Source organism: Toxorhynchites rutilus, chromosome 3 (assembly GCF_029784135.1).
Source record: "Toxorhynchites rutilus septentrionalis strain SRP chromosome 3, ASM2978413v1, whole genome shotgun sequence".
Classification (NCBI taxonomy): Eukaryota; Metazoa; Arthropoda; class Insecta; order Diptera; family Culicidae; genus Toxorhynchites; species Toxorhynchites rutilus.
In genome coordinates this window covers 250373782-250387493 of record NC_073746.1, presented here as the reverse complement: position 1 = coordinate 250387493, position 13712 = coordinate 250373782, and the positions used below count along the sequence as shown (strand labels likewise).

The 13712-nt window shown below is 40.5% G+C and overlaps 3 protein-coding genes across 3 annotated transcripts in view; 2 read left to right on the top strand and 1 right to left on the bottom strand.

Moving 5' to 3' along the window:
* The window catches only part of LOC129774783 (mitosis initiation protein fs(1)Ya), a 55406-nt gene that overhangs the window by 10947 nt on the left and 30747 nt on the right, over nucleotides 1-13712 (top strand). The gene's annotated exons all lie outside the window — the stretch shown is intronic.
* Nucleotides 529-2335, bottom strand: LOC129774785 (E3 ubiquitin-protein ligase RNF220). The gene is made up of 2 exons (XM_055778747.1): nucleotides 1777-2335; nucleotides 529-1708 (listed from the first exon to the last, which is right to left on the bottom strand). The coding sequence occupies exons 1-2, from the start codon at nucleotides 2170-2172 to the stop codon at nucleotides 932-934; spliced, it is 1173 nt and encodes a 390-aa protein (XP_055634722.1). The 5' UTR covers nucleotides 2173-2335; the 3' UTR covers nucleotides 529-931.
* LOC129774782 (augmin complex subunit dgt6) lies at nucleotides 7116-9984 on the top strand. Its single transcript, XM_055778743.1, has 3 exons — nucleotides 7116-7423; nucleotides 7482-9383; nucleotides 9465-9984. The coding sequence occupies exons 1-3, from the start codon at nucleotides 7271-7273 to the stop codon at nucleotides 9648-9650; spliced, it is 2241 nt and encodes a 746-aa protein (XP_055634718.1). The 5' UTR covers nucleotides 7116-7270; the 3' UTR covers nucleotides 9651-9984.

Here is a 13712-nt window from a genome sequence, read left to right as displayed (position 1 = left end):
CTCGGCTCTCGGCAAATCTCGACTCGATTTTTATAATAGGGCCATATGTTAAGATTCTAATACTGCAAAGCTCGAATGGAATGCATGTTGACACAAAGAATCTTGAACGAGAAGAGGCTAAAGTAGGTATTCTCCGCGATGGGGATCGATCCACGGTCGAAATAAGATCGATTCATCCATACAACTGCTCTGCTCTGCAAGACACATCGGGCTGCTGTTCTATAAATAACTCAACAATGATCAATCAACTGTCTCCGCTGTCCGGTCTAACTGGATAATGGAAGAACAGATAGAAAACTCTTATGCCTAAATGGCTACTGTGTAAGTGTGTACCATATGCAATAGTATAGAAGGGAAAGACAACTGTGTAATGTGCTAATTATAGATATGATAAACATGTGACATGTACACGATTAAAATTCGGCTCTGTTACAGCTAAAAAATGCTAATGAGCCTAAAATAAACAAAAAGGATAAAAAAATTGAATACATAGTTGTTGTCGTTGCATAAGACCGAATAAAAAAACAATTACTATGTAAGAACATACAAATGTTTATTTAATTAAAATTCTACTTTAAACGTTTTTCAGACTGTAGTTTGTGGTGATTTTGGGTTATAATATACTGTGAATTTGTTCTCGTCATTATAGAATACAATTAAATTTTACCTATTGGGAAATAAGGTTTGCATCGTGTGCCTATTTTATGGTCGCTTACAATTAGTTTTCCTTCTGTTCATTTATTGTCTTCATTAGTTATGCTGTAATTTGAACATTCGTTCCAAGATTACCTTACGCAGCGAAAATGTGCAAAATTATTCGTAAAATTGTTTTTCGCAATAATGTTGTTTTATTCAGGATCAAGAAATCCCGGAATCAACCTGTTTTCGAAAATCACATTGGCACACCTCTTCTACCATAGCAGACGATATTTTATAAATAAATCCGCCTTAAGTCCCCCGGTGATGTTATCATGCTGCACTGAGGGCATATTTTCTTCGCTCCGAGAGTAGAGAGCCAGCATTCTTCACAGTACACATGCCAACAACAAATCGAAACCACGGGATTTTTGTAGTCGTCCATGCAAATCAAACATTTGGATCTGTTTTGAATGTATCCTTCGTATTCGCCAATTTTTGCCTTGAGTGATTCTATTATTTGTTTTGCATTTTCTATATTTCGTGCTTCCGTGCAGATTCCTGCGATATTCTGTGGTACTTGTGGGGTTGACACCCAACTGGGTCCTTCGCCTGGATTCTCCACCTCAGGACGACTGGTTACTGGTTGCTCAGGGACCATCAGTAAGTAATTTCGAAGGTAAGAATCCTTAATTTGGCTCTCAGCGCTTGGGTACACCACGTTCAGCTCAGAATACTGGGACGGTCCATAAATTATTTTATCATCAACTTCCACGTTAAGCTCATCATCTGTATCTTCCGTACCCCTTGTTCTCGTCACACCGACTGCAGATGGGTTCGGGAATGCCATGCTTGAACCGGTGCCTGATAGTGAATCACTAGTTTCACCTTCCACATCAATAGTCGCGTCATCATCTGAGTTTTCCGCCCTAGGGTTTAGAGCGTTATTACCACATTTGCTCATTTCGGGTTTACGAAGACAAGCTTCAACATGCACTAGTATTTCTTCGGAAACAGCTTTATTGCACACAGGGCAAATATTATCTTCGGTCTTTCTTTTTCTTGATTTCAACTACAACAAGAGAGAAATGTTCAAAACAATGAGTGCTTCTGTGAACGTATATAACAATAAATTCTAACCTTCAATCTTGCTTGTCTATTGTTCTTTATCTTTTGATAGGTCCCCCAGCATTCATCGGGATTTATTGAAGTAGTTGATTCGTCAGTGTTATGTTGTCCATTCGTTAACTTGTCAATACTGGATCCACTGCCGGTCGCTAGACCAAAACTGCTTCCACTTGGTCCGGGAATAGTGACGGCTCCTTCGGTAGGCACTCTGAACCCAACATTGGAAGGATTCTTTCTAGGTTTAAGAATCCGATCAAGCCTTTCGACTTCCAGTGCAAAGTGTCGATCAATTTCGTTTGAACGAAGAGTTACTCCACATATTGGACAACACAATGGATCAACTCTTGGTTTGCGCTGGCGAGAGAAGGCGCTTCCTATTCCCACATCCTCTGGCTGCCGGTGATCCATTCTAAGGACTCTTCTCTACGCAAAAGCAAACAATCAGCAGCAAATAAACCATTGAAATTTGGAGAAGATAGGAAACGAGTTTCTGCATTGGGAAGTATTTGTTTTGATGTATTTCCCTTAGCTCTTTTGTGACGTTTGCTTTAGCTCGGCGTTGTTTTTCGAAACTGACAGCATAAATTGGCTTCACCTTGCAACCAAGACGGGTCTATGGTACTAGGTGAGGCCGTTTCGTCACTAAGTTGGTGAGGGGAGCGGTATATGAAAACAGTACGGAAGAAAGCAGAAGGGGAATTATTTCCTTGAAGCGTGAAAGAGACAGACTGATCAGGAGCGAGCTTCGGCACTAGCGTATTGTGTTTTGTTTACAAACAAAACACAGTAGATTTCCAAGATGGCTGAAGAGTGGTTTTAGCAAGTTGGCCCACCTTAGGATATACTTCTACGCGCCTTGCTTGCAACCTCATATGAATTTTTATCTCATTTTCATATAGGGGAAGACGGGGTGAGAACGCCCGGCGGGGTAAGACGGATCACTTCTAGTTTTATAAGAAATGCTCAGTATTTTGATAAATATGCTACGCGAGAAGCATTAATAGCATATTTTTCTCATTTCGAAACATCTTGCAACATCTAAGCGCACGGAATATCAAAACTGTAAATAAAACAAAGCTTTCGTCCAATGCGATTGCAAGTGAACTAATTTTCAAGGCAGCCAAAATAAGGATTTTTCCAGCAAAAACTGTATATTCCGTTAGTTGCCAGTGTCCCAGTCCTTCGGTAGATTGTTCCGTTTCTTCCTGCGTAGACAACCATCCTTATAGATTCCAAAAATTTGGTAATTTTTTCATGAATATTTTCTGAACTCTGCACGTGGAATATGAATGACCTTTACAGAAGTTGTTGTGTAGTTGATGAACAACTCCTTAAGGAACATGCTGTACCTTAGACAACACTGTTCCTGTTATTTCTACTAGACTAAACTGTTTGAAAATAGTCTTGGTTCGTCTTCCGTCGTTATAGTCCGTTTTACCCCGCGGGTGGTCCTTCTTACCCCGCCAGCAAAATAAAAAAGTAATTTTTATCATTTCAAAAATTAATGCAAAAAGGAAAAAAACCAACAGCTACACATTTTTCAGTAGTATATTATTATATAATAAATGATATGCGGTACCACAAACAGGGAAAATCCCAGAGGACGTCTAACTAAAAATTGGCTCTCTAAAGGCAAGGGGCTGCCATACAAACGAAACACAAACTTCTGCATAACTCGGGAACTAATCAAACAAATGGAGCCCAATTTGGGATGTTAGGGTTTTTGAGTACGAGAAATGTTTCTATGGTGGTATGACACCCCTCCCTCATCTGGAATGGAGAGGGGGTCCCATAAAAATAATACACATATTCCAACCAAACATGACAATTGAAAACTTTCGGATAACTCTGAAGGAAAATTCGAAAAATTCAATTCGCATATGTGGAGGCGATCTGGCGTAGTGGTAACATCCATGCCTCTCACGCTGAAGGTCACGAGTTCAATTCTCACTCCCGACATTCTTCCAAAAATGGAAGTAAAAGTGCGAACCAGCCAAATGAGAAAATCACTATAATACAGATAAAAAAAAATTCGCATATGTTCCATAATTACATATTGACAAGCGTTGTTATACCATTTGATTATGCTGATGAAATTGATCTTCGTTCGAAAGTGGAAATGGGTTTTAATGTGATAAAACGCACTCCTATAACGTCTTCTATCTATATGAATAAAAATGGGTCGCAGAATGTGTTGATAAGAGCAAAACTCGAGAAAGGAATTGTCCGTTTTAGGGCTGTCTTTATTCTATCATATTTTCTGTATCAAGCATTTATTCCATGTAACGGATTTTGTGGTTTCATGAACATAAACTGATATAATGACGAGTTTTGGTAGAAGTACTACAAATTTTATAGTAAAAGGCAATTTCAAAGAGTCGATTAGAGGATCAATCAATAAACAGTTCTGCGATTGGACCCATGAACATGCGCTTAGTAAGAAAACGTGGATGTGATAACGAAAAATAAATTTTGGGTGGGACAAAGTTTGCCGGGTCAGCTAGTGTTTTATATAATATTTTGATCTATAACTTGTGTGATGGCCGTCACATTTGGAGGAAAAAAAAACAACCTAAAACCCATAATTTGAAAACATCTTATCTCGACAATGATGGGCACTACAGTTATCCTTCAAAAGTAAAACATTTGGAGCTATACCCATCTTTGATGAAAACTGCATTACTTCAGCAATGAAACATTGGTGAAATCACTCTCTGAACAATTTACGATCCATCTAGGCACTACGCGATCCACGATGATGAATGCACTTTCACTTTCCGAATAGCGAATCTATTTTTGAATTTGAAACACTGTGTGTCGCTGAACCTAAACGATTTAGGAATGTTATAATCAACCGCAAATGTTCTAGCCTGTATGATGAGCGTTTGTGTCGAAACTCTGTTTAAGTTCACATTGCTTCAAAAACCATTAATATTAACCCCTTCCCGTATTATTTAATATGTCACACATCAAGTGATTTCACTAGTCTGCTGAGCGTTCTATCGCCCTATGTTATTCAAGTAACACGAGTGATGTTGTACGGGAAAAGCTTGAATCATTTTCCAAATTTTCGCGCTTGCCTACAAATATTGCACAGTTCATAAATGCACATTTGAAAAGCAGTGAGTTATTAAAATGTACCTGATGCAACATATTTCAATGTTTTCTTTCCTTTCGAAGTCCGCTACGTCGATGCTTCAATGATTGCATCTTTTTGGTTCATTATCTTCGCGACAGTCGTTTTATGAATATTAAAATTGTGAACAATTTGAGCTTTCGGTTGATCTCCAGCAAGGATTCCCCGTAATTTCTGCTCCAACGTCAATGGAACACGCTTTTTAGTACCCTTTTTTGTACAAAATAATGACGCAAACAAATTAATCAGCAAAGCGCACACACTGGAATATGGATGAAACGATCAAGTCATGAACAAAGGAACTATACAATTGCATCAGTTGCCAAGCAACCCGACTGTGTGGAAACGAACGCAATTGATGCATTGAAAAGAAAACGGAAATTGTATAACACGTAAAATAACATAAATAACACGGAAGTAACACGTGGGCACTCGGCATCTTTTAGGTAGCAGACAAGCGCTGCTACCATTGCTGGATCGTCCTTCAAGATGTCCCTTACACTCCCGTTGATTCCATGCAGGTTTCGTAGATCATCGAATTTCGGGCAACCACAAAAGAAGTGCTCGACGGAGTTGTGGATTTGGCAGAGGTCGCAGAGTAGATGGAAGGGTCCTCTATTGAATCCGTGTGAGACCGAGCAGTGACCGGTCCTCAATCTGGACAGGATTCGTTGTTCTCTCATTCCTTTAACATCGTCAAACCTGACAATCGTGCCCTTGACTTTTCTGAGGAACTGCCCCCTCTCTGCAAACCACCTTTCGGTCCAAAAGGTGCGGAAAGAGTTCCACAACTTCACATCGTCAAGCGGCACATCCCGAGTGAAGAACGGTCTGGTGTGACCGATTCCGGCAAACTGGTCGGCCGCTTCATTCCCTGCGATGCCGTTGTGTCCGGGGACCCACATGAGCACAGTGTCGGGCAATATGTTCTTCCTGATGGCCTGTACCCATGGATGTTTGGACCTGGTCGCACCGATGGCATCAATGGCGCTTGCCGAGTCGGAGACGACCAACAACGGCTTGGAAGATGAAGTTGTAGTTGCCTCGAAGATGCCGGCCACTTCGGCCGAGAAGACCTGGCAGATGTCCGCGAGTTTCTTGCTGGAAATCAGACTATTATTATTATCGCTTACCCCAAATCCAACTCCCGATGGTCCTTTTGAGCCGTCCGAGTATCTGATCTCGTGGAGACGGTATTTTTCTGCTATGATGGCCTTGAAATATTCTAGCAGACCGATCGAGCTCACCCTGGCTCGAAAGTTGTCCCTAATACCGTTCTCGACGAGAACAGTTGGGAACCTCCAGTCGTTCGCACGTTCGGAAAAAAGTTCAATTGAGATGGTCCTGATGGTTGATGGTGGGATTCTGTGCAACCGGAAAGCTCAAGATAGCTTTCGCATCATTCAAGGATTCCATACATATTTTGGATGCCTCTCTCAGCAAAACAATGCTACTATTCATACCAGCAAAGAAACTAAGCAATGGATTAGAGACCAAAAACATGTAAACAAAACAAACAGAATTTGGTAAATAGAAATTCGAACTGTTTGTGTTGCAACGAAATATAAACAGGGTGGTATTATAGAAGTTGGACAGAGTCCTTGAGGTGACCTCATACTTTTGGCTATAACTTTCTAACGAAATCAAAAATCATAAGACATAAAAAAATCGATTTTTTCCGCTTTCCAAACCGGGATCCTCCCTCAATTAAAACCAATCGTCATTGATTCCACGAATGCGGAGTTCTCGATAGCCGAAAGTTTACAGAAAAAAAAATCATCAATGATCAATCATCAATGAGATGACTTGAATAACGAAAAATCAATGTTCTGTAGCGCTCAGTTCATGAACATAATTGAAATTACATTTTATAGGATTTGAGAATGAAACATTTAAGAGGAAACAAAAATTACATTTGTTAAACGCAACTAGGAGTGTTAATGCTGGATTTATAACGTTTTGGGAGAAGCTAAGGTTGAAACGATAACCGTGACAAAATCGAGCGTGAATTTGGCAAACAGCGATATAAACGACTAATGACAAAATCGATACAAAATTGTATCATTTCAGGGTGTTGAACAAGTTACTTCACCTAACTGTTATTTCACCTCGCAGATGAGGAGTCGATTGCATCGTTATTTATGGATGCCCCTGATTATGCTGGCAGTTTTTACCAGAGACACACAAATAAATACATTCTCCTTTGTTTCGTATTGACAGTTTGAAATTCAAACCAATGATTGTTGGCAAGAAAAAGTGAACAACATCGTTATTTTTTCAGCCGTATATACAAAACGAAACTGTTGCACTCCGTTGTTCTCAAGTTTTTGTTGTTTAAATGATTTCCTTTGCTCGCGTGATTCCTGAACGATGAACAAGACTGTGTTTTTCAAGCGTACTCTATCGAATGCGGCAAACGTTAGCTCCTCTGAAGAGCAGTTAGATGCAGCAATTTTCTACTGTCTCAATGCCCTCAGCAAACGTTATTCCCCATCGGATCAGTTTCGAGCGGTTTTCGTTAAGGTATTTGCTATTTGTGGTCGACTCTGTAACTGGATAATATTATTTTACTTTTATCTAGGGTATGTTTCTGAAGCCGAACACGAAGGCCTTCATCCATGTGCTGCACTTTCTGTTTAATATATACGATGCGAAGGAATTTCGGAAGCGATTCTACTGGCCAATCTTCGATAAGAATGCGGAGAGTGCTTTCCGTAGCTCTACCGTTGAGTACGTGAACAGTCTGGTTGATCGAGGCAAGCTCGAAATGGAGAAGATTAAGGCCCACACAGTTGTGCTTCCAGGCGGGGCCAAATTTATGAAGTTTCTGCTGGTGTTGATCAAATTTGTGCTCAGCGAAGACCTGCGGAAGGCTGGTGGCGGAACAGGAGCGAAGGTAATTACCAAGGGTGATGTGGAAAAAGTAGTAGCGCACCACCAAGAGTGGGAAGATATAGGAACGAAAATGAGACAAATCGTTCAAAAAGACTTGGAAATTATTCAGAGTAGAATTCAAACGATCGATGAACGGCTCGAGGAGTTGTTTGCGAATAGCCAAGGTCCGGCCACACTCATGAGCACCGAAAAGCTAATGCAGCTGTGGGGAACTATCAATAGGAAACATTTTGAGGAAAGTGAGGACAAACAGCGGAAAATAAAAAAGATTGCGGAGGAATATGATAAAGTGATTGTTTCTGCGAGAAGAAAACTAGAACCGAGAGAAATTAAATTGGGAATAAATGAGGATGACTTGAAACAAACTCTGTACCAATTAGAGGTCCTGTATGCAGACAACGCGGATATTTTTCGACAAGTGTTCGATGAAAATGGTAAAATTGATGCGGTTAAGTTGTTTGAGATCCTAGTATTTCTGCTACCGAAAGTTGACAAATATTTAACTAGTTTTTCCGTGAGGAGTACCGAGTCGCTTAAGTTTGAGCTGAAGGAACTGTCAAAAGTTGCAGTAAAATCGGACAACATATGTAATGAACTGGCATGTCTTCGAAGAAGTTTGCCCTTTCTAGATATGAAATTCCAGGAACTGACTAACCATGATAAAACCGGTGATCTCATTAATGATTTTGGGATCAGGAATAAAATATTCAACACTCCTCCAATCACTATCAACTTCCAGGAAGATGCCGAAATTGGGACGGTGAAACGAAATCGTATTGCTCTTTTCGACGATGATCACATTCATAATATGAATCTCAGAATGCGTGTATTGGCAACCAGCACTTGTCCAACTGTGCCTAGGACACCTCGTTCTGCGAAGAAACCAAAAGTCATCCAACAAAGCCCAGGTAATGTCTTCGCCGTTCCAAGACCTGCCCGGAAGGAAAAGATGAATCCACTTTCGATGTTGAAAAAAATCACAGCTCAAGGAGAAACAAAATCAAAGTTAGCACAACCTGCTAACAGCACTATGAACATTTCCTCATTGTCCAGTTTAGGAGATATTTCTCTTCGTCCTGAATTCTCATCCACGTTGCTTGGAACTCCCGAAAAGGTTACCCACAATCGCCGCAGTATTAACGCCAACGAAACACTAACAGTTGAATCGACGCCCGTTCCATCAACGCCCTCCTTGCCATCACAGTCATCTTCACGGTACAAAACAATCTACAGTGAAGCTCAGGAGCCAACGACGATCAAGTCGGTCATGTCACCAGATGCGCTATTTTTATTCAATCAAAGTACCAAAGGTGGCAGACGGAGAAGCTCACTTCTCCAGCTTGACCAACTGCAAACATCGCCGTCTGGAAAATTGGATCCGCTCGTGGCAAAATCACTCGTCAGGACTAGTACTAGAATTAATGGAGCCATTGGAGAGTTCGGCGAAGTGCCACGAATACGAATATCACCCCTTAATGAACTCGATTCTGGTATATGTGAAGACAATCGTACTAAAGGAGATTTGTCTGTTATAGATCCCGAAGGGACAACACAAGAACAGAATACGACAGAAAGCTTGGAACTGGAGGTAAACTGCAAATTGATATATTATAGAAAACAAACTCAATTCGATATTTTCTCAAATATTCTCCGGCTCCAAACCTACTAGGAGAAGCAGTCGTCGCTAGATTTATCGACAACTCTGGTTGCGCTTAACTTGAGTAAGCTAACGCTGAATGGCGGCGTGAGCGACGACGACACAACGGATACGATAAAGCCGGCGGCTGTACCTGCGGAAACTCTCGATGAAGATCTCTTTAACGTAAGCGACGGTATTCTAACAGATTTTGATTGAAATTGTCATATAATGAAAACGAAAACGCCAGTGAAATATTGAACTACTCTTACTATTAGGAGCAATCATTTCAATCAGGATCATGTAGTATTCGATACAAAAAGATTGATGACGGCATTGAATGCTGGTAGAATTCGTATTTTGTCTCCAGTGGCCTATAGTTATCGACTGTTTTAAGTAAACTTGTTGTTTAGCAACACGACTATCTAGTTTTGAATGAATAGGAATTAGATGCATAATGATAACATTTTTATAACATTGACCATCACCGATAACCAGTACAACAACATATGAAATAAAATTTTACTTCTATTTTCGTAGCATTTGCATCAAATTTATGTTTAAAATCCTCTCTTATTTCGTGATATCATATTACACCGCTGTTAATTTGTCATCGTGGTTTACTGTTCTAGCAGGTTCAGTTACCATACGTTGGTCAGGGAATAGTAGCATATTTACCAACAACTTTAACAACCACTGCTAGATTCTCCAACTTCTTTATTCACGTTTTTTTTTCTTCAAATTACGTCTTTGTTTTGCTACTTTTACGATTAGCAGGAGGTTGAAAACAACAAACGGTAAATATTCGTGGTGTCCAACGCTTGTTCTTCTCAATGTTACAAAGATCCCAACAGAAACTTCACCTTCTCCGCGCAATTATGCATTTATTTGCCTTTGTTTTTTTCTGTGATGCTGCGTTTCATCGCAGTATTCCGTTCTCATCCGGAAAACCAAAAAAGTTACCATCTTCAAGACGGCTCTGAGCCATGTCTTTCATTGAAATTTTGGTCAGGTATATCCAACGAAAAGGCTGCAAATTCATGTGGGGCAATTGTCAATGTCACTCACGAAGAAGTTGTACAATAGGGGACTTAAACATGAGCACAAATACAGGTAGCTTCAATTTGTCCACCATGACTTAGTCAGGGAGAGCGGAAGCAGGAAAAGTGATTCTGAACGAGCCGGGTCGTGTAAAACTCGTCTTTATTATTCCAGACAAAATTCATAACTGGCACGTTTCCAAAGAGGTGTCTTTGTCTGATGATACACACATTATCTTTGAATGGGATGGTGGCATGACAGTTCAGAAAGAATATCGAGATCCCATAAAAACCAACTGGGATCGGTATTTCTTGAACTCGAGTCAAAAATTTTACTGCAAAAATAAGGTCGATTCAGCAGCTTCAATCAGCTTCAGAAGAATTAAACGAAACGATAGTCTCTACCTACAACAATAATTGGCCACTAAGAAGAGTTTCTTCAACAAGAAATGTTCCTTGGTGGAATAAAAGACTCGAACGGCTTCGCAAAACAGCGTGGAAACTATTCAACAGAGCAAAAATTACCTTGGACTGGTCTCAGTATAAGAGAGCTCTAACTGAGTACAGCAAAACGAAAATCCTGGGTATATAACATTGCATTGAAAATACCCCAATCGTTGCTAGACTCTTTAAGACTCTGGTAAAGGACCACTCAGACGGGCTTGGTCCTCTTAAAAAGGACGACGGTTTGTTCACAAAAAACCGTTCTGAAGTACTAGACTTACTGATGAAGATTCACTTTCCGGGATCTGTCTACTCGGATAAAAATCCTGACTGTAATGGCGACACAAAATGTTCTCGAAAGTGTCTCGCAGGACCTGAAAGTGCAAAGGATATCGCAAACATAGTTACTGGATTAGTTTTCACCTTACAAATCTGCAGGTGTAGATGGATTTTTCCCAGCCCTGATTCAAAATGACAGTTCATTGTAGTTTTCATTCCAAAAGGGGGAAAACGTGACAAATCACTCCCAAAGGCATTCAGACCAACTATGGAAAAAGTGATGGTGATGGATAGTATGATGGCCAAAGACTAAGGAGACTGTAGCTACAAAAAAACTGAACAAACTCCAACGACTAGGATGCGTTGCAATTCTTCTTCTTGGATGGCGTTAACGTTCCGTGGAACGTTTACCGTCTCAACGTATACAACAATTAGCGTCATTTATTAACACTTGGTTGAGATTTCTTAAGTCAAATAACACACCTTGAATGTATTCCGAGAGGCAAGCTCTAGTATGGGATGAGGGTGGTCCCAATGTTCGTAATGGTTCAATCATGTTCTACACTGATGGGTCAAAAATGAAAATCAGAACAGGTGCCGAACTGTATGGTCCCAGAACAAAAATCTCTGTGGCTATATGAAACTGGGCAAAAGTTTTTCAGGCAGAAATAGCTGCATTAATAGAATGTTTAAATTTCTGTCTCAAAAGAAAATATAGACATGATAATATCTGCATATTCCCAGACAATCAAGCGGCACTTAAAGCTCTAAACGCCTTTAAATGCTCTTCAAAAATTGTCTGGAAATGCATCTTCCTTTTACGGCAATTAAGCCAGAGAAGTTCGGTACAACTGTACTGGATTCCTGGCCATTGCGGTATGGAGGGAAATGAACAAGCAGATGAACTCGCAAGACGCGGCTCAAGCTCACCCTTCACTGGTCCAGAACCATTTTGTGGAATTTCTGACTGTGTGTTGGAAAGTGAGGTAAAGAAATGGGAAGACCGGGAAGTGACAGCCAATTGGATGACTGTACAATTTAACCAGGCAAAAAAATTATCACGCCGAGTATTAAAATTGCTCAACAACTGCTGAGCCTTAATAAGAAAGACTTCAGCACATTCACTGGTCTTATAATAGGACACTGTCCGAGCAAATACCATCTTAAGAACATAGGTTTAGCAGAAGATGATATTTGTCGCTTTTGTAATGCCGAAAGCGAAACCCTGGAGCATTTGATCTGTAACTTTGGAGCTCTAACAAGACGCAGACTTCAACACCTTGATAAAGCTATTCTGGAGCCCAAGGAAATTTGGTCAGCGTCGTCGATCAGGATTATATATTTTATCAAACAGAGCATTTCTGATTAGCACCTGTTAACGTATAAACCGGGATAACTGCGGTTGGAATGGTTCTGGCTAAGCACACTGGTGGGAAAGGGGGTCTCCGTAGCTACATTGGTTGCGCGTTCGCTTAGTAAGCGATCGATCGTGAGTTCAAAACTCAGGGCCCTCATTGACCATCTTTATGTTGTTACAGAATAGCTACGTCCACGCAACAATCATCAGCGATGGAGATCGATCCACGGTCGAAATAAGATCGTTTCATCCATACAACTGCTCTGCTCTGCCAGACACATCGGGCTGCTGTTCTATAAATAACTCAACAATGATCAATCAACTGTCTCCGCTGTCCGGTGGTCCAACTGGATAATGGAAGAACAGAAAGAATACCCTTACGCCTAAATGGCTACTGTGTGAATATACCATATGTAATGGTATAGAAGGAATACTGGCAAAATGGCAACTGTGTAATGTGCTAATTATAGATATGATAACCATGTGACATGTACACGATTAAAATTCGGCTGTTACTGCTAAAATGCTAATAAGCCTTAAATAAATAAATGGGATAAAAAAAAGCACACTGGTGAAGTAAAAAACACAAAATGTTATAGTTCAATTTTTCTATATATTTCACTTATTACGCATCACTCGGTAAGTCACTTTCACGTTGGTGGTAAGGAAAAAACTGGGAAAGATGAATGTTCTGTTCTGCGCTCCTTTTGCATTTGACGGAAAGTTGATAGGGTGTTTGTCCTGTCGGTTTCGATCGGCTCGCTCGGGTGCTGTTCGTTGTTAAGTTGCTACTCCATTCATCTCGCTCTCGCACGTTGCTGGGTGGAATGGAATGAACAACAATTGGTTCGAGTGATGATCGGAAATGTGCATTGCAGACAAGTGGAGTTTTTCAATTGACTCGTCCTGGCATGCCAGAACACGTAAGCGTTTGCTACACGTGGCGCGAACAGCACCTATCTCGCCATAGCATTCAGTCTACTCCATCATTAATTAGCAGTAGATAAGCTTGAAATGCAGTAAAAAAATGGGGTATACCACAATAGTTCAAAATAATGGACGCAGTGGTTCACACCCAAAAGGGGAAAAAACTCGTCTTTTCCTTTTTATGAGAGACTGTTTCGAGGTATAATTTAAAATGTATGCCTATTGACTCGTCCT